Genomic DNA, 27,953 nt, shown 5'->3' with positions numbered 1-27,953 from the left:
CGAGCACATTCATTTCAAAAGACATCCAAAGGTTAGAAAAAAAAGAGCAAATTTAAGCACAGATATTCACTCAAGAACAGAACATCATAAATATTAAAGCCCCATGCATAGTCCCAGTGCAATCAGCAGCACTCAGAGGACACCATGCTCACACAGCTTGAGCACCAAGAGGTGCAGCAGGAGGCCACCCGTCCCTGATGCACGTTGAGGAGGTGATGATTCACCAGCAAAAGAAGCTGCACAAAAATCCCACCTGAGAAAAGTTTGCTCTGTTTTTTTTCCCCCCTACTAAAATACTCAGAGCTTCCTACAAGAGAAGCTGTTTCCCACTAGTTAGCACATAACAGACTGCTTCATTTGTCGGCGGGGCAAAGAGCTCCCACAAAGGTGGGAAGGAGGAAAGGGAGCAGTGACCCAGAGCAGAAAGCATCTCTGAACAAATAAAAGATAATGAATTACTCTCTAAGGGGTAAAGCCTGTGCAGCACACGCTCCAGGCAGGCGCACATAGACAGGAAAAGAAATAAGGGAGCGGCAATGGAAAAAAGAGGGAGATGCTCTGTTAACATTTCTCATTAAAGCACATTGATCACGATTTGGATGGAGCAGGGAGGACGTGACACCGCTCTGCTGCCAGCACGGCAGGAGCTGGGGATACTCCAGAGAGTAGAAAAACTTCCTGGGAGTCTTGAGAGCTGGCAAGGAATCAGAGCACGGAGCTGCATATTTCCAGCTCTAAAGAAAGCAGAAGAGCTTCACGTTGGACTCCGTTAGGCTCTGAACAAATCCTTCCAAGAAATTAAGGCAGAGAAAGGGGAAAGGTGACAAAGAGGAGGCAGCATCCTCTAGTTTATTCTGCCTCCTTCAGAGGTCTTGCCTTAAAAAAAGGCTTTGCTACCCTTTAAAACTGGGGCAAAAATGCAAAGGGAGGAGCTGATTTCTAGGTTTGTTTGACAGTGGAATTACCTCGAGGTAAGGAGTGCAGAGGAATTGCAGTCATTGTCCGCCACCCCATTGTGGTGGGTGCCAAACACACACAAAACAAAAGAGCTTTTAATGAGTTTCTTTCTCCCAACAATTGCTGGGACAACTAATTAATGTACAGTGGAGCTTTCGGTAGAGCTGGATGTGCACTAATTACAGATTTTTTTAATCCATTCTCACCCTGTGCATGCAATGAAGGAAGCGTTTGCAGAGGTGCTGCTGCTTTCTGCCTCCTGTTGTCCAGTCCTGCTCCATCCTTTCTCTGGAAGAAGATTCACTGGTGGCAGGAACAGCTGAGAAAAGCAACTTTTTCACTACATAAACCCAGCCGTGCCCTGATTCCAAGCAAGGAAGGAAAATTAGTGCTGCTGCCTGCAGCCCTTTTCCCTTGCTTAATGCCACGCTGTTGGCCTTTGATGCACTGCTACCCTATAAAATGCCCTGAGATCATAGAATCAGAAAATGGCCTGGGTCGAAAAGGACCACATCCAGTTTTTTCATGTAGATAATATGCCAGGTTACATCCAGCCTGGCCTTCAATGCCTCCTTGGGCAACCTGTTCCAGTGCTTCACCACCCCCTGAGATCCTCCAATAACAGCTCTAATAATAAGTTTGGGATTCATTACTTAATATTTAGCCTCTTTTTTTCCAAAAGGAAAGCTAGAAAGACAGAAACGATGCTCAGTTATGCAAGGACTCGCTTTCACACCTGAAGAGACATTGGAGGACGTTGTTTCTGAGCCCCACAGAGACCAGAACCCAAATACACACAACCAATCTCAATTAGTACTTCCCCATCCACCACTACAGAGCACAGTGCAAACGAATCATAGAACGTCTTGGGTTGGAAGGGACCTCAAAGATATTTCCAAGTACTATTGACTCAATTGTTATTCTTACTGGAACCATCCCAAGCTCTTCTTCCTTCTCATCCATGTTTAATCTAGAATAAATAAAAGAGAATTCTCTTTCTCGAGACAGCCACCATTGGGCCCACTCTGGACAGCTGATGTTACAGTTTTCCTGCTGTACTCCAATCTCAAGCTTGAGCTGACATTAAGGGCATATTCGTAACGAATTCTGGATATCGACACTATAATTCAGATAAACAGGGGAAGTTACGTTGAGGTGTTGAGTGATTTAGAACATAATTCACCCCCACCTATTCTCCAGTGAAGGGTGCCACCTGTTAGTGTTTGGAGCATGAGAAAATACCCAGGAATGAGCAGAATCCCAAGACACGCAGCTCCACTCCACCAACTGCAGTAAGGAAGTAGTTGCTAATGGCTCCTCACTTGCTCCAGGGATTATGTCATAGCTCAAATTGTATTCCCAAGGAATGGGGTTACTGCATTCCTGCATTCCCCAGGAACGTGCCGGATGCATGCGGGCACTGCAACGGCACTGAACCAGATGGGACAAGCAAGAAAAACCCAAGGGACGAGCATGAAGGAGCCCAATATCGCTCTGCTGTTCTAAGGTTTCCCCTTGGCCATTCCTCTATGTCAACTCAGTCTTGTTGAGATCACAAAGCTGTGAGCATCCCACGGTAAGGGTTTGTCTACTCTGATCAGCCCCATGCATCGCAGTGGTGAGATCCACATAAAATACAGCCCTGCATTGGAGCAGTCGTTAGGGGTAGAGAGCCTGGTTCTCAGATAACTAGGGATCTTTGCAACGTAGGATGGAAGAGTTCCACTTTCAACTTGAATGGTAAATGGGTGGGAAAAAGAAGGGCAGAAGAGGAGAAGAGGAGGAGAAAGGGGGAAGAAAAAGAGGAGGAGAAAGGGAAAAGAAGGAGAAAGGGAGAACAACCAACACTTCATTTTGGTGCTCTGTCCCAGCTGCCCCTGTTTGCAAGGGCTGGCACACACATGGAACACATGCTAGCACCTAAAAACGCATCTCCCCCTTGCCTTAGGACATCCCTGTTATCATGACATACAGCTCCAACGATTAAAATAGCATTTCCCTAAACTCTACGAGAAGGTTTTCAGCACTTGCAAAGGGCTCGGATCCATCACAATGATGGATGGTCCCCAATGGCCCGAAGCAAATCAAACCCATCTTTCATTTTTATCACCTGGGTCATCCTTCCAGGGCCAGGAAATGTTTCTCCTTCCATGTGAATGTGTGCAGGGTACCAGGAACTCACTGACACTACAACCCACCAGCAAGCTGGGAAAGATCTATTTAATAGGCTTTTATTGCTATCAAAACAGACTACAGTTAAGATGAAGCAGCTTTACAAAGAAAACTTGTAAAAAAAAAACAAAAAAACTTACATCAAACAGTTCACACAAAACATTTCCATGAAATCCAAAAGAAAACAGGAGAGCTGAACACCATTTAAACCAGTACATAAATCTTTCCCTTTCTAAGTTGGTGCTTCTAAAGTACAGCCCTGATTGCACCATGGAGACTCTTGGATGCTCAGGAATGTCACCTGTCAACGCCTGCTCCCAGGGCTTAGAGGGTGAGCAATCATCACTGATGTTCCCTAACATTAAATAGTTCAAACAAAACCCAATTATCACCACTGCACGCTGGAGGAATGCTGCTCCAGCCTTTGCTTCAGAAGCAAACTTCCCCAACTGGAAGAAAGCTAAAAGAAGAAAAACAAAACAAAACAACACAGCTCCCTGCACTTTCCTTTCCTATATGGACACTGACCATGAAATAGCACAGTGTGTTTTGAGCAGCTGCAAAATCAGACCACAGCAGTGGGGCTGGGATTGGGTGGGCTTTATGGTCACTTCCAATGCAACCATTCCATGGTTCTATGATTTTTAAGGACCTTTCCAACCCAACCATTCCATGATTCTATGATACTTAAAGTCCTCTTCTAATCCAACCATTCTTTGTTCCTATCATCTTTAAGGATCCTTCCAACCCAATCATCCTATGCTCTTTAAGGTCCCTCCCAATCCATTCTATGACATGATTCTATGACTCCCATTCTCATCTCTACTTGTTTCCAGCTCCCCACTCCTTTGGTATTCATCCACTGCCCGTTTTTCATCCTTAAGCTCCTTCCTTTTTCTCCTCATTTTCTTTTGTTTCCCAATACACCTCTGACCCCAGGGGAATAGAATCAACAGCCATAAGCAGGTACCCTTGAAAAACCAAGAGCACAGAAAGCATGTACGTGGCATTTCCCAAGTCAGATGAACATCAGATATTTAGGAACATCAATAGATGCTCGTCTGTATAATCTCTGTCCATCTGAGATTGGCCAAGTACCAATACCAGCACAGGATGTTAAGCTCTATAACAGATAGAGCTGGGCTACACATTCACAGCTTTGTTTTTATTCCATGTTAATGCACACACAGTACAGCAACAACCAGGCAAAGCAACCCCAAGCTCTCCCTTTAGAGTAGGTGCAATAGGGTAATTGCAGCTTCAATGAATACAAACAGCCCCATCTCCCCATGCTCAGCATCCTTCCTGACTCTCACCTTGCTGCCTGCAAGAGCCCTTGCTGCCTGCGAGTAACCCTTCATCAGCATCAGTCAAGATAAGCCACGTTAACCGAGACGCTTTAAATACCATGTCTTTGCTAAGCCAGCTCATTTTGACTGAAGCAGGTCAGTTTGTGCTCACGGGACCAATTCCTGCAAGCGCTGGGGATTTCAGAGCCGGTACGGCAGCTACGTTTCATGCAGGTACAGTTATAATCTGTTTATACTCACATTAAGGTTTTGGACCTCCCGTATATACCTGATTCCAAGTTAAAACGAGACCAGCGCTCAGGTTTTATGCTGGCTTAGCAGAAAGCGATTTTTTTGGTTGTTGTTGTTTATTGTTTTGGTTTGGAAACAAAAGATTACTCGTTCCCATCCTTTCTTCCATCGAGGCGGGCAATGAAATACCATGGCCAATGAGTTACTGTGCATGAGCTGAGCCACGGTACCCGGCTGCAGGCAAATCGCAGCCTGCTCAGAAATGGGGGGAGGTTGGGGAAAAAACACATTAGTCAGACGTTTCTCATGGCTTTGTGCAAATGCAGCTTCCCTCAGGTCTGCTGCGAGTTAGAAGCTTACACAATCGACTGAAGCACTGCAAATCAACGCCTGAGCAACCTACTGTAGTATCACAGAATGGCCAAGTTTGGAAGGGATCTACAGAGGTCATCTGGTCAACAGTTGATTTTGTGGCTTTATTTCTTTCGACTTATCACTTTGTAATAGAAAATACTTTTGCTGCAATCTGATTCTTTATAATATCAGGTATAAAGGACTGCACAGGAAAAAGCAAGGGTCCAAATAAACTGCTTGTTTGTACATGGATATACAGCAGCTATCACAGAGAAGTGTTTCAGTATTAAATACCCTGCCTTGCACTCCCTGAATTTGGGAAAAAGTGGCATTTTTAAAGTATGATTCCCACAAAAGAACCAAAACAATACTTTAAGCTTGATTACATAGAGAAACTGTGGCAAAATAGCTTTGCTAAACTTATGATCGAGTCTAAAACATCCTCCATGAAGCCAAGGAGTTGGGACAACCAAGAAAAGAGCATTAGCAATTGGAGATTTAACAAAAGTAGATAAATTGCTTCCTCTTTTTGTAAGCATGACAGGAAGAGTTGTGTTTCCTATGCTGAGAGAGTTGGTAGATGCCCCATCCCTGGAAACATTCAAGTAGGTGGTGGATGCTCCATTCCTAGAGACATACAAGGTCAGGCTGGACAGAACTCTGAGCAACCCGATCTAGCTGCAGATGCCCCTCTTCCTTGCAGGGGAGTTGGACCCAGATGGCTTTTAATGATCTCCTCCAACTCAATTCTATGATTCAGATGGTTCAGGGATTAAATGAGGTTGCACAAATCTCAGCATCTTGTTTCAGTCTGGTGGTCGGAAGGTTCTTCTCAGCTATTTGCTGACCAAGAGCACAGCTGGTCACAAAGAATACCATCAACAGTTGTTTTTTATAGTTGACTTTATTTTGGATCACCCAGCGCTTGGGTTTGCTCTTCTCATCACAGAGCAGGAAAATTGAGGCATGCCATTAAAAGGATTCACCCCAAGGTTGCAAAGGGAATGAGCAGAAGTGCGTATGACTATAAAGCCTTCTGGCTTCCAGCCTGCTCTTTCAAGTCCTCTCCCAACACAAGTGTTTTCCCCTCCTCCAATTATTCAGGTAATTGAAATGCCTGCTTCTGTCCTTGAAAATTAGGTTGAAAGTGGCTTGAAAATTAGTTGCAACAACACCAGCCAGAACCTGTTAGGTTCCGCTGCTGCAGCCTGCAGGGATGTCTGTAAAACTCAACCCAGCAGCACTGAAGGCTGCTTGGTTTTAATCAACTCTAAATGCATCTGAACGACACTCCCCAAGTCTTACATGGATAGTTACATATCCAAGTTTAAGAGGAGCTATGGCAGAGTAGACCACCCAAGCCATCACATACTACAGAACAAGGAAAGAGATTTCCCCACTTTTGTCTACTGTCCCCATTTGATCTTCCCAGAAAAGTACTTTGGTTTTGTTTGAAAACAAACTAAAAATCACATCCAGCATTTTTCACTCAGCTGCCACGTCAAATTACACTCTCCAGGCCATGTGTCAGGCGTTATCTACTACATCTATGGCTATTTTAATAGGAGGAGAGTCCGGCTGGGGCTGTTTAGACTGGGGAAAAGGAGGCTGAGGGGAGACCTTATTGCTCTCTTCCAGTATCTGAAAGGTGCTTTCCTTGGATATCAGGAAAATCTTATTTACAGGAAGGGTTGTTAACCGCTACAATAGGCTCCCCAAGGAGGTGGTTGAGTCACCATCCCTGGATGTGTTTAAAAACTGTTTGGATGTGGTGCCCAGGGATGTGATATAGAGGGGTTGTTAGGTAGGGTAGGATGGTCAGGTTGGGGTTTGGCTCAATGATCTTTAAGGTCTTTTCCAACCTGAGCAATTCTATGGTTCCATGACTTCCAGCCCTCATCCTACCAGTGACCTGAATGCAGTGGGAGTAGAGCAGTTGGCAGAGCAGCACGAAACAAAAACATTCCCTTGAAAAATTTCTGGCATTCCTTTGGCGTGTTATTTCAGCCCTTAAATAACAAGAGACATTCACAGCCCCACAAAACAAGTTGCAAATACTGAACAGAGCCCCAGAAAGGCGTTATTAACAACACTTTCCAAAGAGGTACAAAAGAAAAGAATAAAGCATCAATTACACAAATCACTCAAAGGAAGTGAATTCTCCATGCAAAAGTCCCATTTGAAAGTAAGGAATGATTCTTCCTTCAGTATTCTTTCTCCTAAGCCTCTCTGGGCTTATTTAGCTTCTTGCAGTGGCTCACCCCTACCCTTGCTAAGAAGCTGATGGCTTTCAGGAGCAAGAAGTGATTTGGTCATTTAGTCTCTAAGAGGAACAGATCCAACACGTAAGGAAAGACAAGTCACAGAGATGCGTTTCCTCTTCCAAAAAGACAACTTGGTGATGGGAAACAGCAGATCGAGAGTGTGTTAAATGTTATCAGAACACATCTGAGTGCTACAGCCTAGAGCTGGTTTCCCCCATGCATTACCTGGTCGGTACGTATAGGAGAAATCCTTTCCCAGAGCTGAAAAATCAATTTGGTCTTTGACATCCCAGCCACAACCAGTCAAGCACGTGCTAATGAGTACTGACACAGCAGCAATCCTGTAGCCCAGAGGCAGAGGAGATAGCCCCAGTAAACTGCAAAGCCAGTGAAAAAAGCTCCGCTCAAATCAAGTTAGAAGTAATCAGGTTGGATATTAGGGGAAAAAAATTCTTCTCAGAAAGAGCCATCAGGCATTGGAACAGGCTGCCCAGGGAGGTGGTGGAGTTGGGAACATGGAGATGTGGCACTGAGGGACGCGGTTAGGTAGGCATGGTGGGCATAGGCTATGGTTGGACTTGGTGGTCTAGATCTAACCTGAATGATTCGATGAATGGGTAGAGCGATAGGACAACAGTTAGACTTGATCTTATGAGATCTTTTCCAGCCAGATGTGTTCAAGACATGTCCAGATGTTGTACTGAGGGACATGGTTTAGTGGGAAATACTGGTAGACTGTTGGACTGGATGATCTTTGAGGTCTTTTCCAACCTTGGTGGTTCTATGATTCTACAGAATAAGTCACCAAGCATCCATTAGCATTAATACCAATTAATCCCTCTAACTTCACCTCTCTTCATCCTTCCTCTGACTTTTTGGCAGCTGTATTAGGATCTAAAACCTGGTTCCTCACCAAGCCACTGCCAATAACTCTCCCTTGCCACAAGAGCTGCGTTGGAAGCACTACCAATCAACAAAGCAAGTGCAAATCCTCTGTCACTATGTCATCCAGCACTCATCATCCTCTGACAAGGTCATGCTGTTGCACAAAGGCAAATTTCAAAGCAGGACATCCAAACAGGAAAGCCGGTTGTAATCCTTCACCCCCGCTCTGCTTGATAAGCTTTGGTGATGATGCTGGCACTGGGCTCAGTTTCGGCCTCCACACTTCAGACAGGAGGTGAAACAGTTGGAAAGCATCTGATGGAGGGGGAGAGGCAAAAAACTTCAGACCAAAGGAATGTGCAGTGCACTAAAGCCAGGAAAGACAAAAGGAAAACAAGAATAATCTGCAACTATCTAAAAGCTACAGTGGCTTCAACTTAGCTGTGACAGACATGGGGAGCATTGGTGCCGACATCATCTCCAGACCTCACAGGGAGATATAGAGGAGAATGAGATGGGAAATCCTCTCCTATGAAGGATGAGTTACTTTTCTCTAGGGAGCTCACACCAGACGAGAGCGCAGAGCTCATTCACTTCTTCAATCAAGGATTCGCTTAACCACGCTGTTGCAGACAGCTGTTATTCCCACTCTGCTCTACTGCCTCTGAATTGCTTGTTTTCCTACCTTGACTACTTTATTGTCTGAGATTTACAGGTGAAGCAACCCATCAGAAATCCCCAAGGAATGGAAGGGATTCTCTTGGTAGCAGATGATCTTGTCCATGCGAGAACAGCAGTTTCAACTCTCTTATAGAAGTGCCCTTATTCCAATACAGCACGTCAAGCAGGTGTTTCCCTGTAAGCAGCAGCTATTCCTGTACGAGAATTCATTCAAACATTAAAAGAGGGTAAATATTGTGAACCTGACAGGCCATTGTCAGATGAGTGAAAAGTTTTTAAAAGCTATTGACAACAAGTTCACTTCTGCTTCGGACTTGGAAAAACCACGTTGCTCCATTAAGTAACTCAGCCACTCTGCCCACATGAATATTTAAAAGAGAAAAAGCAAAGCATTAGGCAGCCAAGCAGCTCGGGATATGCACTAATCTCTTCAAGTGGAGAGGATGGAGCAAAAGAAGTGTCAGCACATACAAAGTGGCCGGAGTGATGTCCAGTTTTTAGGGGACGAAATGGAAAAGACAGCGTCCTCTTCCCCCACCGTATCCACTTAGTGTAAGAACAGCCTTTCCCCACCACATTCAACCGAGTGGTTCCACATTCAATAGTTCTTAAGGAAGTAAAGGAGGAAGGAAGTAAAGGAGGAAGGAAGTAAAGGAGGAAGGAAGTAAAGGAGGAAGGAAGGAAGTAAAGGAGGAAGGAAGTAAAGGAGGAAGGAAGCAAAGAAGGAAGGAAGCAAAGAAGGAAGTAAAGAAGGAAGGACGTAAAGAAGGAAGGAAGCAAAGAAGAAAGGAAGTAAAGAAGGAAGGATGTAAAGAAGGAAGGAAGGAAGCAAAGGAGGAAGGAAGCAAAGGAGGAAGGAAGCAAAGGAGGAAGTAAAGAAGGAAGGAAGCAAAGAAGGAAGGAAGGAAGAAGGAAGGAAGGAAGCAAAGAAGGAAGGAAGGAAGCAAGGAAGGAAGGAAGGAAGGAAGGAAGGAAGCAGAAGGAAGGAAGCAAAGAAGGAAAAAAATCTTGGACCACTCATGCAGCCAGTTAAGAAATTAAAGTAAAATCTGAACTACTCTGAGGAAAAAAAAGTGAAATTGCATGCCTGAATTTCCTAATCATAGGTCTTGAGGTAGAGAGTGTGAGAGCAAGAGATCACACAAAGCAAATGAGATCTAACACCATTTGACTCCGCTGAGAAAGAAACTTGCTCACATACAGCAACAAGGAAAGCCCCTATGCACCAAAGCCTTTAATACTGGAGCCAAAGAGCAAGTCCTGAAAGCCAGGAACACTGAGACTGAAAACTCATTGAAGTAGGAGACCAAAGCTGTAAGATACAGTGTAAAGGGAACAGTAAACGACCTGCTCACCTTGCGCTCAGCACTGCTCAGCTGAAGAGCCCAGGAGACAAGAGGACATAAAACAAGCTGCCTGCTTTAATATATATTAAAAAGCCAAGGAACACACCAGGCTGCAGATTTACTGCCTGTCACTAGCAGAGGTTTAACATCTTGATTTCACACTGCTATTCTTCATTACGTTTTATTACTGGGCTTTGCTTGTTTATGTCACTGCCATAGCGTTCAGGTGGGAATTAGGGGATTTCATTCAGAAATGTCTTGAAGCACAGACATGAAACAGCCCCACAGTGGGGTGCTGCTTTCCCACTGCTGGCTGATTGCAGGGAAAGTGAGCAGTGATGAGAGCAGCTGGGCAAAGGAACACGCTATAGCTTCCCTGCACTAAGGCATGCACTGAGAACACTCGGTAAGTGAGGCAGCAGGGATGCTTGCAGGGGATGGAGAGGGGAAAATGTGCCATGAATTGAGCTAAGAGACCTTTGTTTGCTTGTCCTTGCATCCTTGGTACCATTCAAGTTCCTGGGATAAGCTGGCATCCATTCCAAACTCCTCCCAAAGGGCATTCTCAGGTTGGACATGAAGCTGCTCCACGCCCATAGGGAAAGCCAACACCTAAACCCATATGGACTGCTACTTACGGTTGCCTCTTCCTCAAAGCAAATATAAAATACACAGCAATACCTGAAAGACTGTTGGGACTGGAAAGCAAACTCCAACTTAGTGATGTGAAACACAGGCAAAGCAAGGGCTAAGTGAGCCAATAGGGATTCATCCCAGGACAAATAACTACAAATAGTCCATTTTGTGGCTTGGAATACACTAAAAGAGGAATTGCCTCCCATCTTGTAATAAATGGGCTGTTGGTCAGAGCATCTGTTCTAGCCATATATGAGATCTGATCAGCATATCAAGGTTTTATCCTTACTACAAAACCAACCCTCAGCCTCCCAGTTTGGACAAGTCTATGCAACTACTCTAAAGTAAATCCTCACACAAGCTCTCAAGTGTGGCCCCATGAGCCAGCAGCAGCCATGGATGCCAGGAATGTCCCAAGACCTGCCTTCCTCGACCTCACTCCAGCTCCTGGGGCTGTTTCCAGAGTCACAATCCATTTGCCAAAGGGATGCTCCTGCACAAATAACTCCCACGTAGACACGAATCGTTCTCAGCGTTGTTCAGACAGCAAAGTGGGAACTGCAAATGCTGGCACCTGTTTATCTAAGAGGGCCAGGCAGGGACTGCAAAGAGATAAACAAGGATATCAGGTTTAGGAATGCTTTTCAACAAAGCTGCTTTCCCCAACACAATGGCATGTCACCAGCCCCAGATGGGAAGTGGTGACAGTGGGAAAGTCACTAGGGATGGGCAACCCTCTGCTATGGGAGGAGGAATTGCTCAGAGTATTGCTGGCATCGCATGTCCTGGTTTTCTTAACCCCTTTCAGCTTGACAAATGTTTTTGCTTTCTGGTGCCCCCACATGGATACAGGAGCAAAACTAGATCCATTTCCAGTGTACAGGATGTGTTTATTTAACGTGCTTTCAATTACATTTCCTTCTTTCCCCATGTAAACTGCATATAAAGCAATCTGAGCAGTAACAAAATCCACCTCCTTCTCCTGCTTTTCCCAGGAAATGAAAGTCAACAAGCAGATGATTTGTCTCCCCATTTACACAGGCTGCCCCATGGCACTGCGGGATGATTCCTGCTTTACCAGCAAAGTGAAGAAACACCAGCTTAAAAGACTGGATATATAGCTTACTACATGGCACGGATCATAGAATCCATGAGGTTGGAAAAGACCTCCAAGATCATCAAGTCCAACCATCAACCCACCACCACCACCACGCCAACTCATAATATCATTGAGGTTGGAAAAGACCTCCAAGATCATCGAGTCCAACCATCAACCCACCACCACCACCATGCCAACTCATAATATCATTGAGGTTGGAAAAGACCTGCAAGATCATCAAGTCCAGCCATCAACCCACCACCACCACCACGCCAACTCATAATATCATTGAGGTTGGAAAAGACCGCCAAGATCATCAAGTCCAACCATCAAACCACCATCACACCAACTCAAAATCACTGAGGTTGGAAAAGACCTCCAAGATCATCAAGTCCAACTATCAAACCACTACTGACATAACCACCAAACTACACCTCCAAGGGCCACATCTCTCAAACACCTCCCCTAGGATCACGTTCCAATGCCTGACTACTCCATTTGGAAAAGAAATTCCTCCCAGTATCCAACCCAAGCCTCTCCAAATGCTGCCTTTAAGTTGTTTATAACTCCTCAATATGGCACCTAAGCTCCAAGAAGCGAATCACAGCAAACCCTATTTGTTTGCAAGCCAACCTCGTCACTAGTTTGCTGGCATTCCTTCTACGTTATCCTTTAGTCAAACTCCTTCCATCACCAACTCTTCAGAACACTGGGTATATTAATTGCTTGGCACGTTCTCCTGACTGTACAGTGCAATTTGCAGCCTTGGCACCATAGGAATAATGGTCCAGAACAACAGCACACACAAATAAAGAAAGCCATAGCCACAGTGGGGCTGTTGCAAGGCAACCATTCTAAATGGAAGGCTCAATTTTTTAAGTGTAAGATTAATTCAAACCCTCTTTTGCTGTATTATGGGAGCACTAGGTTAGCTTCAGCTCAGAAGCTCAATTAAAGGTCCTCTTTAGCAGTGAAACAGAGCAGTTGGATCTGCTCCTTCTTTGCTCCTTACCTGAGGACACAGTACCATAAAAGCTTACAAAGGTAATTTCATTTCTTAAGATGATGCTCCAGAATCACCACTCAACACCAGGATTCTTATGAGCACTTCCATTCTCTTCAGGAAAGCTTATTAAAAGGAGGGCAAGGAGGATAGATCTCATGCAAGTTATTTGCTCCTGAACAAAGCACACCTTGACAAAGACACAAGACTCACTTACAACACCTGAAGAAAACCTGTTAAATGGGCAAAACACTTTAGGAGCTGGCAAATGTCTTCACGTCTTGAGGCTTTCTACTTGCCCTTTACAATGCATGACATTAAGGAAGCAATCTGACTGTCAAGAAATTATTTATATGACAAGTCCAGCTGTTCCACTTCAGAAAGACACTAACCATTTTCCACTGGCCGAATTCATCTTTATTTTGAGCCCTAACTATGAAACTGAGCAAACGTCATGAATCTGTCAGACTAACAGACTGTTGACATAACAATTTTAATAGGAGGGTTTACCAAATTCCCCTGCTCACTTTCTTATCTAACCATACAGGTATCTGTATCTATCCTGCGACACCTTGTTGCTCTAGTTCCAGTACATGACTCAAAGCAAACACTAAAGCTTAAAATACAACGCAAAAGTTCAAGGCCAGACAATTTCACTAGGGCCAGAACTTCACCATTTACTTTAAAAAACAATCAATTTCATAGAGTCATAAAGTCACCAAGGTTGGAGAAGACCTACAAGATCATCCAGTCTAACCATCCACCTACCAACAATAGCTCTTACTAAAAGTTCTACCAGTCATGTAGATCTCCCCAGTGCGTGGAACATTTCAGACTGGATATCAGGAAAAAGTACTTCTCTGAAAGAGTGGCCAGGCATTGGAATGAGCTTCATTGGAATGAGATATTCAAAGAACCATGGAGATATGACACTCAGAAACATGGTTTAGTAGGCATAGTGAGATGGGCAGGTGGTTGGACAATGATCTTGGAAGTCTTTTCCAACCCTAATATGAGTGGGCATGATGGTCTTTGATTGGCAGCTGGACTCAGTGATATTAGCGGTCTTTTCCAAACTCAATGATTCTACAATCTCAATTTGCAAACCCCTTTAGAGCCTCTTAAATAACTCCTATACTTCTTCAGTGCATCTTAACCTTTAAACGCTCACGGCGGAGATACAACTTTCCTTAGATGTCAAGCATTTCTCTCTGCAAACTCAACTCTGATAGATTCAAGACAATTTTTGCATTAGTATTTCTTTCTTTGGCTATCACTTGGACTGTGCATATTTAGTAGAGTTAAAGCATTGACCCCCCTGGTTACGGGAGGTCAAATGAAAGCATTGCCAAACCAGGAAAAGAAAACACAGCTACCATATTGGAAGTAAATATTGCAGTCCATTAAGAGAGAAAAGAACCAAACTTTTTTTTTGTTTTAAATCATCGATTATTCTGGAATAATTAATTAGCAGAGCTATAACAATACATAAAATTGCTAGCCTCTGACTCTTCTGATAATTTATGCAAGATTAAAGTATCGCTGTGGTTGCCTTTTCCATTGCCTAATTCAGCATTTTCTTTTTCCTTATGAAAGCAAGACTCCAGATTTAACTGCTCTAATGCCCTTTTACAGTGTTTGGTGTAGTAAAATCTAACAGCCACTACAGCACGCTAGCAGGGAAATGATGGATCACGGAAGCTCGCAGAAGGGGAGCACAGTAAAATGCCCCAGTTAATGTTGAGATAGTAGAGTAAATCTTATTTTAGGAACACACGCATCTATAGACACACTGAAAGTGGTATCTCTGCCAAACTCCTTTCACCCTATCAAATCCCCTTTTGATTTTTCTCATTCATAATGGATGCTTCCATACAAAGTGCCTTTTTTCCCCCCTAAAAGCCAAGCCTAAACCACTGTTTCTAGATGAAGCTCACCAATCAATAGCTAAACCCAAACAAGAAAAACTCAATTTGGGCAAGAGGTTGGAATCAGAGAATCAAAGAATTGAGTTGGAAGGGACCATTACAAGTTGGACTCATCTTCAAAATGGTTCTTCAGAAGACACGAGCTGATCTCTTCCAAAAAGCAAAATCTGACAGATAATTTGAGTGCCTGTGACTCAAGAGGATCCTTCTTAACCCAAAAACCTCAGAGCTGAGACCAACCAAGAGATGATCCAGAGCACCCTACAGCAGATGAAGATACATGGCTCACCAAAAATGGATGGTGGGACATCCACAGAACGCACTGCACCTTCTCAGTATGATTCCCGAGGTGGGAATTTCTCTTTCAATCAAAAGCTGGGCTACACTGCACCTTTTGAGCTGCTTGCTTTTGATACAAGGCTAAAAATGGATGGCAAATACACATGGGCTCTCAGGATGTGTTTCTGAGAGGTATTTTCAAGCATGAAAAGAAGATGCATGCTTTCCATTGCTCGAAGCCCAGGCACTTTGTGCTCCATCAAAGGACAAGTTGTCCCAGGACATTTCCCCACCACACCATCATGACCACCTTGTGTTTTCAATCCCACTCTTAACACTTCAAGAATGTTCTCCTGACGTTTCCAGACCCGAGGGCAGGACAAATAACCCATAAGATCACTTCTGAGGACAGATCTGAACCTCCAGCTGTGCTTCTCGATACCATCCAAAACAACCCCGAGCAGAATCCGAAATAGAAGGCTGGCAAAAACTGCACACGTGTGGATTATAGAGGCGTAAGAGAGAATTAAACTGTCCTGAAACTCAAATCCCCTATGGGCAAGAGCAAAATTCCCGTTGACAACTGAAGTAAAGGCATTTCCCCCCATTCCCTTAGACTGAAGCAGAAACTTGAAACCGCAGGAAAGTGCTGTGACAGCACAGTTTTGTAGGGCTCAGGAGATGCTGTCAGGTCCACAAAGCACTTACCCCAGGTGCACTTAGGCATCCGTTACATATTCTGAGGGGTATTACTCATTTATACCGCTTTGTAGAGCGCACAAGCAAAGAGATCCGTGAACGAAGAGCTTTAATTCAGCTCAGCGGTGATACGGGAGGGAATCGTCGCGTGAAGTTGTTCCTAATAAAATCAAATGGGACAGTTTTGCAAAAGGAAATCTTTTAAAACAGAATTGTATACGGGGATTTGGAGAAGAACGGGAAGCAGAAAGCAGAACAGAGAAACCTACCCAGGTTTTGCAAGGAGAGGAGCATTTGCGCTGGGGTGGGATTTGGGGGATTCTGACAGCACTGCGGAGGATGCTCTGGTATCGGAGCAGCCATCAGCTCACAGCCAGGGAAACATCTGCAATTTCAGCTGTGACCGTGTTGGGGATACCTGCCCGTCAGTTTACATATAAGGTGCAGGAAAACAGCAAGAAAAGGAAACAAAAGGGAAGAGGCTCATTGTCAAGCTCCAAGCTGCAGAGCCATTCGTATTTAAGTGCCTTAAATGCCCGCTTTTCTTTCCTTTCTTTTGACTTTAAGTACACAAGGAAGGACAATCAAAGGGATAAAAGGCAGCAGCGCTGAAATTCAGCACAATCAGAGCCAGATGGGTTGGAAACTGTTTTAAAAAATACCTATCAGCATCCCAGCTTTCCTCAGATGCATTTCTTAAACAGAAAGGATTGGTGATGAAACTGAATATTTCTCACCCTGAGGATATCCAGAGGGCTGCCCAATCTGTTACACCTGCAAACAGAGGTCATACAATACGATTTCTGCTCCATTCCAGGACACCCGACCTTCGAGGTCAAAGCAGCAAGTTTACACAGTCCATTTCTTGCACCTGCAAAGGAAACTTCAATGCACAGATGGAGCATCTGCACCAAGATAAAAAAAAAAATCAACTCGTTTTATCACCTCTGGCATTCAATAAAGCAATTGCAAACCGTACTGTGAAAGTAACAGCAAGGAGAGACATCCAGCACTCAACAAGAGATGACCAAAGCTACATTGTGCTGCTCTGCTCTGGGGATGTGCTATTTAGGGTGGTACGATGCAGCCCCAGGAGGACAAACCAGATGCACGTCCCGCCGAGCTCTCTGCTTTCTCTTTAGTTTTTATTCTTTAAGTCTTTATTCAAAGGGAGGTTTTCTTTTTGTTGCGGCCCTGAAAGGTCTGAAATCTTAGCAAAGGACCCCTGTGGGCTTGAAAATATCAAGGGTCAGAGCCAATGAAAGGATGTCATACATCCCCAAAGCCAAATATTTCTTCCTGTTGTATAAATATATTAGTCTCCAAAGACACGCTCGCTATTAACATCATTTCAGAGTTAAACAGCAGCCAGAACTGCACACAGGCAAGGGAGACGCTCTGAAATAGAGGATACTTGTATTATTTTCAAGTACACAATTTGAACTCTGAAGCAAAAGGAAGAAAGAATGGACACAACTAGGAATAATATAAGGAATTCTATGGGAAGAGCAGAGTGGTTTACATGGCAACCCCTGCTGCTCCCCAGACTGTCGTCACTTGGTCTTTACGGTCTGTTTGCAGGTGTTCCAGATGTGCAATCAGCACCTTACACACATCCCTACCCAACAAGGCATTATTATCACGTGCCTGGCACATCTCCATCCAGATGTTCCCCAAAGTGCAGCCCCTGTTGTGTCTGACCCCAAACCCAAGCAGCGAGGTGAGCTCTGGGGGATAAAGGTGGTCCCCGTTGCAACACCTCCTCATTTAGCAACACTGATTTCTCTCCCTCAAAGCTGAATGTTATTTTTAAAAGGGCTCTCTGAAAACAGAATCCCCACTGCTGGCTGCCTGCAGTTCTTATTGCAGCTTGGGACAAGTCACCTGTAAATGCCAAGTAAAGCCAGAAACCCTACACTGTTACTTACGATCGCTGACGTAACCCGTGCAGGCAAAGAGCCAACTATGTGAACTTTTCCCAATTACTGCAAAGGAGCAAACAGTCACTTTGCAAGACACACTCCTCTGATCCAAAGGACAAGCCAGAGACCTGCCAAAACCATGATTTATGGGGCAAGGTCAACCTACATACAGCAGCACAATGCCATTGTCCTGGTGGTTTCTAGCGGCGCAAAGGGGTTGATGAGCTCAGAAGAAGAGAATAACGATGGGGTGTGGAAGAACAGGGAGAAAACTGAGGGGTCCTTAGTTTTGTGTGTGATACAAGATCTTCCTTTTGAGGGGAAGGGACTCTTCATGAGACGTCACAGAGGTGTCATACTCATGTAATGCAATTTGAGATGTCACTTACAAACAGGAGCAGCGCTTCGTGCAGTTCACTGAAGGGAAATAAAAAGCAAGATGACAGCAAAGCAAAGCAAACTTCCTCTTGTTTGAAAAGAAAGAATTCTTTATTACACAGGAACCTCCCTGTTATAACTAATAGACCTTCACTTTACAAGTTACAAGAAAAAAAAAGAGAAAGAGGTCAATGCTGAGATCCCTCAAAGCTGCCAACGGGATATAGACAGCCAGCATCAATAAAATTAACAGCAGCTGAGCATTCAGATGCCAGCCATAACTTACTGCTCATCATTTATGCCCCACTGACTTTCGGCACTTGCCTGGGCATGAGTAACACAACCCAGATCCCTCCACATTGACTGATGGTCATTTCCAAGCGCCCAACCCAACGTTCTCAAGATACACGGCTTGGAAAGTTGAGAAAGAAATGAAGATTTGGGGGATTTTTCTCCAAAGGTGACTATTGCTGATTGTAATTAAGGAGTTAGTAGACACTTACAGAGTCATAGAACAGTTTGGGTTGGAAGGGACCTCAAAGATCATCTCCTTCCAACCCCCAGGTTCCTTCTACCATCCCTGGAGGTATGAAAGAGAAGGGTGGATGCAGCATTGATGGACATGATAAGGATGGGTTGGGGTTAGACCGGGTGATCTTGGAGGTCTTTTCCAACTTCAATGATTCTATGACCTCTGCAGGTTCACCCCTGGGTCAGGTAGCAGGACAAGGGGAAATGGTTTTAAGTTGGAGGGAAAATATAGGTTGGGTATCAGGGGGAAGTACTTTATCAAGAGAGCGGTGAGGTGCTGGAACAGGCTGCCCAAAGAGGTTATGGATGTCCCATCCCTAAAGTGTTCAAGGCCAGGTTGGATGGGCAGCCTGGTCTAGTATTAGATATAGATGCTGGTGGCTCTGCCTTTAGGAGGGGGGTTGGAGCTTCATCCCCACAGGCAACAGACGCGGGTTCAACCAGCTCCCGCTGCTGAACAATGCACTTTGGAATTCAATTAAAGCGATTATCTGTTGTGCCAAATAAATTGTGTACAGCATATATCCTGCAGCATTTTACACCTTCGGGCTCATTATTTTCCTAACTGTTTCCCTCCTGTTTATGCTCTTTCAAATTAAATTGCTGATAATACTCGCCAAAAATAAAAAATGAGCGCACCTTGTCCGAAGAAAATTGATTCTCCTTTTTTCCTGAACCGGGCGATTGCCAGGTTTTATATACTCTGTTCTTGGCGATCATTAGTAATTCAATTTTCTTTTTATTAGCCCCCTTATCTGCTGAGCAATATAGTGGCAGAGCTGACCTCTTTCGCACGGGTAAATGTTTAAAATCTTTTCCCTGATTAATTTTGCCAGTTAAGGAAAAGAGGAGAAATGGCCCGGCTCTTAGCCATCACAATGAATAAAGCTTAATGTTGATTGTGATGGAATTTCTAATGCCAAAGAAATTGATTGAACGCAGCAATTACACCGCAATAGTAACTCAAGGGAAATGGGATAGTTTTCTCCTGGCCATAGCCTTTTGGTTATTTAAAACAATCCAATTTGCAAGGATAATTATATATTAGTGTTTTATCTGCCACTTGAAATGAACATGGGAGTTTTGATACTGGCCCAGCATTAGCAGGTTATTGCTGCAAATTACTTGATATCTGCTTTCTTTCACATAAAGACGAAATTAGGCCATCAATAACCAGAAAAAGGTGGGCTGGGGAAATGAGAGGGGCACGAGTGCCCTCTGCAGGGCTGAGGGGGAGGAAGGGCAGCACGAAACTCCCCAAAATCCCAAATCCTCCTCATTATTTCATAACGTTATACAGCTTCTGCATTGGGCGTGCAAACAGACACAGCCTGGCTTCTCCTGCCCCAATCCTTGCCAAAAAAAAAGTCATTTTAAGCCATTCGTTCTAGTTTATCCTGTATGAAAATCAAGGCAACAAGAGACGACGGTGCCAAAAGTCCAAGCAGGGTGAATTCAACCAGAGCAGTGTCACTGTATGGAGGGCAAGCATTGATTTTTGCAGCTTGCAATTGCAGCCACTCACCTGTCTTTAAACAAGCTGAGAAGGGGCCTCATCCTGCACGACACCAATTATTACCCTCATTGCTCCCAGTTGGATGCTGGTAGAAATAAAAGGGGGATGCATATATCCACACATGAAGTATAGGACGAGGAGGACAATCCCTTTGCCACCACTTTTGGGTCAGGCAGAAACTCATTGAAAAACTGGGATCTGGTCTTCAAATATACCACAAAATAATGATATCACCATGCTTTGGAGGGGAATAACCCCATCTCGACAAAAACCCAACTGTTGCTGCTCAATCTCATCCAACCAAAAATCAAACAACAGTTGGGGGAACTCCACCCAGATCTTAATTATTAAGCTATACCTCCCCTATACAGCATGATCTGCCCCCTCTATGGAGAAACACATAGAGGAAGCATGATGTTTAAGCAGGAGTCTGGTCCAGATGCCAAATGACGTGGACACCGTCCATAAATTGGGATGCCATCAACTTCATCAAGCCACAGGGTTGGCACCCGAGTGAGTTCACAACTTCCAACAAAGCAATTATCTCCAAGTTCTCCTTCCCTTCAAAAAGAGCTTAAGAACTTAAACAGAAAGGAAAAAAGAAAAGAACACTTTAATATTAATGAGCCATTAATATTAAGTAGTCAAGAGGTCCAATATCTAAAGGCTGTTTTATCAACATTAATTTGGCTCAACATTCTCCATTCCTCTTTGCTTTGGTCACACATTTGAGGTCTTCCCCTGTACAAACAGCCCCAGCAGCTTGTGTTATAACATATGGATGATGCAGGTATCTGCATTAGAAATGCTTTGTAGCTCTGTCATCCCATTAGATCAACTTCAGTTTGGGACATATCCCAGTTCTGAGCATCCTCATTCATTCTATGTTCTCCATCAGATGAATATTTCAGAGTCACTTTATGACATCTCCAAAGCACTCACAACCCAAACGCTGCCATCAGTTTGTGGCCTTCCATTTCCACAAATGCCATATGAGGAACGTCTGTGCTGCCTCAAATCCCACCCAGACCCTCACATTAAAGTAAGGAATGCTGCCTTGAAAATAACATATCTCTGTCTACCACCCAACAGCTTCTTTGTTGGCCACACAAGTATCACAGCCTTCCAGGTCACCAACTTAAGTGCTCAACCTTCAACAAGCGACAACCAAAATTCATCCTGCAATTTCAGAGCTGTCAAGGACTTTTGCTGAATTTCTCTGCCAGCTGAAGAAGCAAAGCAGCTGTGCATTGCCTGGTGCAGAGCTGCTGATGGCACACGAAGGAGCATCTGTCAAGTCCTGTGGGACCCCTGAAATGGAGGTACAGCAGAGGTAAGAACACCAGCAGCCATTTAGCTATATGATACCAGTACTTTGAAGAAACCAAATCAAGATGGTTTTTACAGCAGGTGCTTCAGTTTGCAAAGAAAAGAGCCACGCAGCATAAACAACAGCCCTCTGTAAAGCAGATTCTTATTTCCACACTTATCAACCCAGACCATAAAACGCAAAGATCCGAACTGGGAAACAACATAAGTCACTTTGACAGCTCGCAACCTCATAAATCAGCCTTTGTTACCATGCATCAGAAGTACCTTGATCATTTGGATCCACTTTTTGGGCAGGGGACTGAACTAAATGCTCTCCCCAAGTGATTTCCAGCCCTATTTTTCCATTTCTCTCTATTTCTTAAGCTTCTTTGTTTGCATTCCTCTACTTTGATAACAGCCAGGAACGCAGCTGTATTTCTGCAATATCTACATATTTTCAGGCCTACGTGGTTTTAAGATATAAATCTTTTCACCACGGGGACTGTTCATTACCTTCAATCAAGGAACTAGGATACAGCACACGTTCCCCAAATGCAAAGGCTGCTGGCAGCTGACAGTCATGCTCCCAGAAGAGCAGATTTTGATCTATTTTGTGTATTCTCAACTTACACAGAGCTTCATTTTGGCTGGGCACATACTTCTGCTGACAGATACAATGAAGAGATGCTTGCTAAGCCCCAATGGCAGCTCTGAGCCTCCCCAAAGCTGCAGCGCTCTGACCTCCTCTGCTTCCCATTACAAAGCACGCAGCTGAACAAACTCTGCTCCCTGCTTAACACTGTGGTTCCACCTACACAGAGCAAAGATGTGGTTTAACCTCATGTCCCAAACACCACAACAGCTTAGAGCCCTGTAAACAACATCTCAATTTCCTCATGCTGTCGCAACCCTAAATCCCTCTCCAGATACCAAGATGTAAGCAAGACTTTGGAGCTATAGTGTAGCCCAAGCAGCCTTTTCTCTATTCAAGCAACACCTATGATAGCACCAGTATGACAATGAGCTCAGTGTAGACACAATCAAAATGTAGTTGTCCCCACTTCAGATTAAACAGTGGGTGATTATGTTGACAATAAACAAGAGAACCTGACATCAAAGCCAGAAACCTCATGATACTGCTTCATGCACTCCTAGTTGCAACTAAGAAGTCAATGTCTGCTCTATGAACCCTAAATGGGAGGGACCCAGTATTCCTTTAACAACTGCAGAAGTCAATGTCTGCTCTATGAATCCTAACTGGGAGGGACCCAATATTCCTTTAACAGCTGCAATTTTAACCATATTCAACATAAAAACAAGACTTTTAAGAGACATCTCACTGGGACACAGGTGTGTAACTTGCAAAGGAGTATCTCATGACGTGACATGAAAAGCACAAGGTTTTCTCCTGTGCAAAAAGAGAGATGAGTCTTGTAGATGTACTGTTGCCTCTGCTGTTCTCTCGCTTCCCTGAGCACCTTCCAACGCACTCAGAACAAAAAGGAAGCTTTGAAATGACCCCATCTGGAGATGTCAAAGCTCTGGGTTAAGGCAGAAGCCTTACTCCAGCCAGAACTACTCCTAGTTTGCTCCAGGACCAATAATAGCAGCAAATCTACAACCCAGAGGACATGATAACCAACTTTCCAACTACAAGAGCCTCCCTTGGAGCTGCTTTCACCCTCAGGATGTTCCTACCTTCCCTGGAGGAGCCCTGGTTCTTGGCAGCTGGCAGCCTGCACAGCCTGTGCTTGGTGATCTGCACCAGCCCTTTGGGCGAGGAGCGTTTCGGAGTCACAGAAGCTTTTCCTCGCAGGATGTTTTTCTTCTTGGGATGGAAGGGGCTTTTCAGTGGTGTGGTGAGCAAAGGATTGCTCTTCTTATCCACTGGGTTGCTGTGAATGCAAATATCAGACTGTTAGAAGAGGGTACGGATGAGATTGAAACACACTTTGTCCTCTTGCCCACAACTAAGAGACAGAGGGTCACCAAGCTCTGTTTCTCCTCCATAATGCTCCATTATGAGAAACACTGAACAGAAAACTGCAAGTAAATAAGTGAATATGAGGAATATGAGGAGCAAGAGGTGTTTGACAGCCTAACCCAACTCACTTCAGCTTAAGAGATGTGAGGAGGGAATGCTGGATGACAGGATCCAAGGAGAGGACCTGGGAAAAGGTACCTCCCAGTCCCATAGCAAAGCTCACACATCGGTGCCACTGCCTTCACTTCATCCCACTTATCATTTCCTTAAGCCTATCCTGGCTTGCACCCAGCCCTGATAAAAACATCAGCAATAAACACAGACCTTTGCAGCACTTCCATAACGCTTTCAGAGTAAGTTTAACCCCAACCCCCTTATCTACTTCCCCTCCGCTTCCAGTGCAGATAACTCAGCCCTTTTCCTTCCTCTAAGCTTCATTTATTTAGTCTTTCCCCATTGCACTCTGCCCCTTTCAGACATAGGGAGAGCGGAAAATTTATTCCAGGAGAATCTCAGTTGCTTCAGCACAAGACATTTACCCAGGATAGCATAACTTGACTACAAGGAGAGGAGTGAGAACCCTCAGGGAAGATGCTTGGGTTGCAGCACAAAAAGAACAGTGCTAAAAGCAGAGAACTACGGATCTATCAGATTTACATCTAGGCAGCGTTTCTTCCCAGCAGACACAGCCTGCACAGCTCAGCTTCTGTCTCCTCTCTGTCCCTGTGTGATTCAAATCTTTTCTCCTTTCACCAGCAAGAAAACTCTGAGGCTGAAAATAAATCAATAGGGAAAGCACCTGTTCCCTTTTCCCTTTGAATACTGGTCTGTTATCCAGGCCAAGGAGAAGTCTCATAAGTGCTCCAAAGGTATAAAGAAGAAACTGTTCCAGCTTCACCTAAAGCCTATGGACACGTGCAATGACAATTCTTCAAAGACCAGCAACTTGACACGGTATGATGATATGCTGATGGTTGAACATGATGATCTTAGTGGTCTTTCCAACCTTTATGATTCTATGACCTTACCTTGAGCTCGCCTTCCTCTTGATGATCTTTGTCCGACTCTTCACTTTATAACTGGTAAGCACAGCCTCACCCAAGTTGGGATTCACCCCAACTGATGTATCATTGGGAGGCAGCAAGTTGAAGGCTGAGGGCATTTTCTGATCCTCCGACCGCCACTTGAACGCTGACTTGGATGTGGAAGGTGAAGCCTGCAGACTGGACGCCTTCCACTTATACTTGCTGGGAGAAACACCCACTTTGGACTGCAGTCCCGATTTCTTCATCTTTGCTCCCAAATCTGTCTTTGGTGATATTTTTGAACCTCTCTCAGCTCCACTAGTGACCTTCTTAGCGCTGTCAGAAGCTCTGGGACTGATCCATCTCTTGACAGGACGAGAGCACTTAGTAGGGTTTGCAACCCACGTGTAATTGGTTTTCCTGAACTTCGAAGCTTTGCTGGAGACCGACACAGAAGCAGCTCTTTGGAGACTGGAAACTTTGGGGATTACAGAAAACTTGTTCTTCACTGGAGACATCACAACTGCTGAAGTCGGTGCCTGAGTGGGTTTTGAGTTCAACTCTGCGTTTCCAAAGAGCTTTGGCTCTCTGTGAACGTCCCCGACCTGCTCCCAACTGCACTGCCCAGGAGCGGGTGGTTCTGGCTTCCACCATGCTGAGTGCTGAGCCTGATCGCAGCTCGGCAGAGCTGACAGCAGCTGCGGCTCCGTTTTCAATGTCACAGCACTTTCGCTGGCACTTCTGGAGCTTTCAGCCAAGTGCACCTTCCTGGGGTTGTCAAACAGGTACGACGAGCTGACAACGCGGTGAGACGAGCTAAATGAAACAGAGAGAGAGGGCTTTGCTTCTTCTTCTTCTTCTTCTTGGTTTGCGTACAAAGGGATGGAAGAATCCAGAGCAACAAGCTCTGTTTTAAGCCCGGATACATCACAATAAGCACTAGCATCACTAAATCCTTCAGTACCTACAACGCCAGTCTTCTGCGTCACCTGGATGCCCACTACAATGTTCCCATCCGTGGTTAAGTCCACTTGTCTCTCTGGTGACTCTGCTGATGGTATGGCTGACTGGCTCTCCTCGTTGCTCCCAAAAGCCCCAGATGTGGTGGCACTCCCAACATCACACACCAATCCCGGTGGCTGGTTCACAAGGGAGTATTTCTTCCTCCAAGAGTGAGCTCGGTGTGGCTGGAAATCCCTGGGAGGCTGAAGCTGGGAATATCGGGTTGAGAACGCTCCCCTCCTATTGAACAAGTGCTGACGTGGGCCAGAAGACAGCGGTCGTGGCACATCCCCATGGGTGTTCCTGTGGTTGTCTATGAGACCTGAAGGACAGAAAACAGCCCCAAGGGGGAGGCTTCCAACATCACAGCTCTAGTTTTCCTCGCACCACAATGAGGACGATCACTCACACAAGCGCTGATTTTATTTCCTATTACTTCAGAGCAACCTCTGAGCCCTGATATAAGGCCATCAGGAGGGTTTCACTAACACTGGGCTGCTTACACACAAGCCCAAAACATAAAGCAACAATGAGAAAGCTCCAAAGCAGCCCCAGCTTCACACTGAGTCACTGCACATTCATCCCTTTATGTTGTCACTACACCCAGGCTCCTAATTAGCAGCTGAGCTAATGGACACGCATGAGGCCCCACACACCCCAAAGGTCTCTTGGTTGCCCCCATAGGCCCCACACACCCCATAGGCCTCTTGGCTGCCCCCATAGGCCCCACACACCCCATAGGCCTCTTGGCTGCCCCCACAGGCCACACACACCCCAAAGGCCTCTTGGCTGCCCCCACAGACCCCACACACCCCAAAGGGCTCTTGGCTGCCCCCACAGGCCCCACACACCCCAGAAGCCTCTTGGCTGCCCCCACAGGCCCCACACACCACAAAAGCCTCTTGGCTGCCCCCACACACCCCATAGGCCTCTTGGCTTCCCCCATAGGCCCCACACACCTCAAAAGCCTCTTGGCTGCCCCCACACACCCCAAAGGCCTCTTGGCTGCCCCCACAGGCCCCGCACACCCCAAAAGCCTCTTGGCTGCCCCTATTGGCCCCACACACCCCAAAGGCCTCTTGGCTGCCCTATACGCCCCACACACCTCAAAAGCCTCTTGTATGCCCTCATAGGCCCCACACACCCCAAAGGCCTCTTGGCTGCCCCCACAGGCCCCACAAACCCCAAAGGCCTCTTGGCTGCCCCAATAGGCCCCACACACCCCAAATGTCTCTAGGCAGCCCCCATACATCCCAAAAGCCTCTTGGCTGCCCCCATAGGCCCCACACACCCCAAAAGCCTCTTGGCTGACCCCACATGCCGCACACACGCCAAAGGCCTCTTGGCTGACCCATATGCCTCACAGACCCCAAAAGCCTCTTGGCTGCCCCCTTAGGCCGCACACACCCCAAAGGCCTCTTGGCTGCCCCCACAGACCCCACACACCCCAAAGGTCTCTTGGCTGCCCCCGCACACCTCAAAGGCCTCTTGGCTTCCCCCATAGGCCCCACACACCCCAAAAGCCTCTTGGCTGCCCCCACAGGCCCCACACACCCCATAGGCCTCTTGGCTGCCCCTACAGGCCTGACAGACCCCAAAAGCCTCTTGGCTGCCCCCACAGGCCCCACACACCCCAAAGGCCTCTTGGCTTCCCCCACACACCCCATAGGCCTCTTGGCTGCCCCCATAGGCCCCACACACCCCACAGGCCCAGCGCCCCGTACCCTGTAACAGCCGGATCTCCCTCCTCAGTCTCTCCCTTTCCTCCATCCTCGCAACGTTCCCGTAACGCCCCGTATACGTGACGTCATCACCCCGCGACGGCCCTCACGTGACTCTCTGCATCGTTGCTTGGCAACGAAGGTAACTGCGGCCTAGTTTGCGTTGCGAAGCCTGAAGTAGGCCTGGGCCTTGTTTTTCTCTTTCTTTTCCATCCCAGCCAGGCCGAGAGGCTCAGGAACCAGCTGTATCCCAGGAGCTCATCTCTCAGCCCATTAATTAGTACATTACAGCCCATCTCTCAGCCCATTACTTAACACAGGGACTAAAGAGGAGCGTGGGGGATTGCTCTTGTAGATTTCCAACCCCATTTTGGGTCATGGGGCTTGATTGTCATGGGAAATCTTGTAGATTTCCAACCCCAAGGTCATGGGGCTGCCCTCTGTGGGAATCAAATGTTGTTTCTGCATTTAGAACAAAATATGAATATATAAGCGAAGAAATTTGTAGTTATTAGGTAAAAATCATAGTTATAAAGACCGCAGCTCCTGTCTGTCCAGCTATCTGAAATAAAACTATTTTTGGTGCTGGACAAATAGGACCTGAGTGATAAAAGATCCAAAGAGGATAAGTTAAAATAACAATATAACCATATAAACTAGCAATAATATATGTTTTAACGTTTTGTTGTATACGCTGTAAAACCTACAAGTCATGCCAT

The 27,953-nt window shown here is 45.5% G+C and overlaps 1 protein-coding gene across 6 annotated transcripts in view; it reads right to left on the bottom strand.

The window, feature by feature from the left end:
- The window catches only part of ZC3H3 (zinc finger CCCH-type containing 3), a 137,689-nt gene extending 110,381 nt beyond the window's left edge, over positions 1-27,308 (bottom strand). For 4 of the 6 annotated variants that reach the window (XM_015856440.2, XM_015856441.2, XM_085536867.1 and 1 more), the window contains exons 1-3: positions 27,238-27,308; positions 24,515-25,835; positions 23,201-23,397 (exon numbers count right to left, since the gene is read on the bottom strand). In XM_015856440.2, coding sequence (XP_015711926.2) covers positions 23,201-23,397; positions 24,515-25,835; positions 27,238-27,283 — 1,564 coding nt within the window. In that variant the 5' untranslated portion in view covers positions 27,284-27,308. Of the gene's footprint in view, positions 1-282; positions 11,439-11,493; positions 21,503-23,200; positions 23,398-24,514; positions 25,836-27,237 lie in introns of those variants that run through there. The other 2 variants (XM_085536870.1, XM_085536869.1) reach the window with 2 other exon arrangements.
- Between the last annotated feature and the right edge of the window lie 645 nt (positions 27,309-27,953).

This window comes from Coturnix japonica, chromosome 2 (assembly GCF_054131305.1).
Source record: "Coturnix japonica strain WE chromosome 2, WE-NBRP24, whole genome shotgun sequence".
NCBI classification, from domain to species: Eukaryota; Metazoa; Chordata; class Aves; order Galliformes; family Phasianidae; genus Coturnix; species Coturnix japonica.
Note: the sequence above shows the minus strand (reverse complement) of the source record. Positions and strands in the feature narration are given on the sequence as shown.